This window comes from Lottia gigantea, assembly GCF_000327385.1.
Source record: "Lottia gigantea unplaced genomic scaffold LOTGIsca_1090, whole genome shotgun sequence".
Taxonomy (NCBI): Eukaryota; Metazoa; Mollusca; class Gastropoda; family Lottiidae; genus Lottia; species Lottia gigantea.
The window spans coordinates 1,010-2,352 of NW_008706979.1; the positions used below are offsets into that span (position 1 = coordinate 1,010).

The 1,343-nt window shown below is 39.1% G+C and overlaps 1 protein-coding gene across 1 annotated transcript; it reads right to left on the reverse strand.

Annotated features, from left to right (window-relative positions):
- Positions 1-1,061: 1,061 nt before the first annotated feature.
- On the reverse strand, positions 1,062-1,343 carry LOTGIDRAFT_146748 (hypothetical protein; the record flags this gene model as incomplete). The annotated part of the gene is made up of 1 exon (XM_009046978.1): positions 1,062-1,343. A coding segment is annotated over one exon (282 nt), but the record flags the coding sequence as incomplete, so codon positions are not given.

Below are 1,343 nucleotides of genomic sequence, written 5' to 3' on the forward strand. Positions count from 1 at the left end.
CATTGGTGTTTTATTGGTTTCACCGGGAATCATTTGCGTCTTATTGGTTTCACCGGGAATCATTGGTGTCATTAGTTTCACTAGGAATCATTGGTTCTTATTGGTTTCACTGGGAATCATTGGTGTCTTATTGGTTTCACTGGGAATCATTGGTGTCATTAGTTTCACTAGGAATCATTGGTGTCTTATTGGTTTCACCGGGAATCATTTGCGTCTTATTGGTTTCACCGGGAATCATTGGTGTCATTAGTTTCACTAGGAATCATTGGTGTCTTATTGGTTTCACTGGGAATCATTTGCGTCTTATTGGTTTCACCGGGAATCATTGGTGTCATTAGTTTCACTAGGAATCATTGGTGTCTTATTGGTTTCACTGGGAATCATTGGTGTCTTATTGGTTTCACCGGGAATTATTGGTGTCATTAGTTTCACTAGGAATCATTGGTTCTTATTGGTTTCACCGGGAATCATTTGCGTCTTATTGGTTTCACCGGGAATCATTGGTGTCATTAGTTTCACTAGGAATCATTGGTTCTTATTGGTTTCACTGGGAATCATTGGTGTAATACTAGTTTCACCGGGAATCATTGGTGTAATACTAGTTTCACCGGGAATCATTGGTGTCATTAGTTTCACTAGGAATCATTGGTTCTTATGGTTTCACCGGGAATCATTTGCGTCTTATTGGTTTCACCGGGAATCATTGGTGTCATTAGTTTCACTAGGAATCATTGGTGTCTTATTGGTTTCACTGGGAATCATTGGTGTCTTATTGGTTTCACCGGGAATCATTGGTGTCATTAGTTTCACTAGGAATCATTGGTTCTTATTGGTTTCACCAGGAATCATTTGCGTCTTATTGGTTTCACCGGGAATCATTGGTGTCATTAGTTTCACTAGGAATCATTGGTTCTTATTGGTTTCACTGGGAATCATTGGTTCTTATTGGTTTCACTGGGAATCATTGGTGTCTTATTGGTTTCACCGGGAATCATTGGTGTCTTATTGGTTTCACTCGGAATCATTGATGTCTTATTGGTCTCACTCGGAATCATTGGTGTCTAGTTTGTTTCACCGGGAATCATTGGTGTCTTATTGGTTTCACTGACAATCATTGGTGTATTATTGGTTTCACTGGGAATCATTGGTGTCTTATTGGTTTCACTGGGAATCATTGGTGTATTATTGGTTTCACTGACAATCATTGGTGTATTATTGGTTTCACTGGGAATCATTGGTGTATTATTGGTTTCACTGGGAATCATTGGTGTATTATTGGTTTCACTGGGAATCATTGGTGTATTATTGGTTTCACTGGGAATCATTGGTGTCTTATTGGTTTC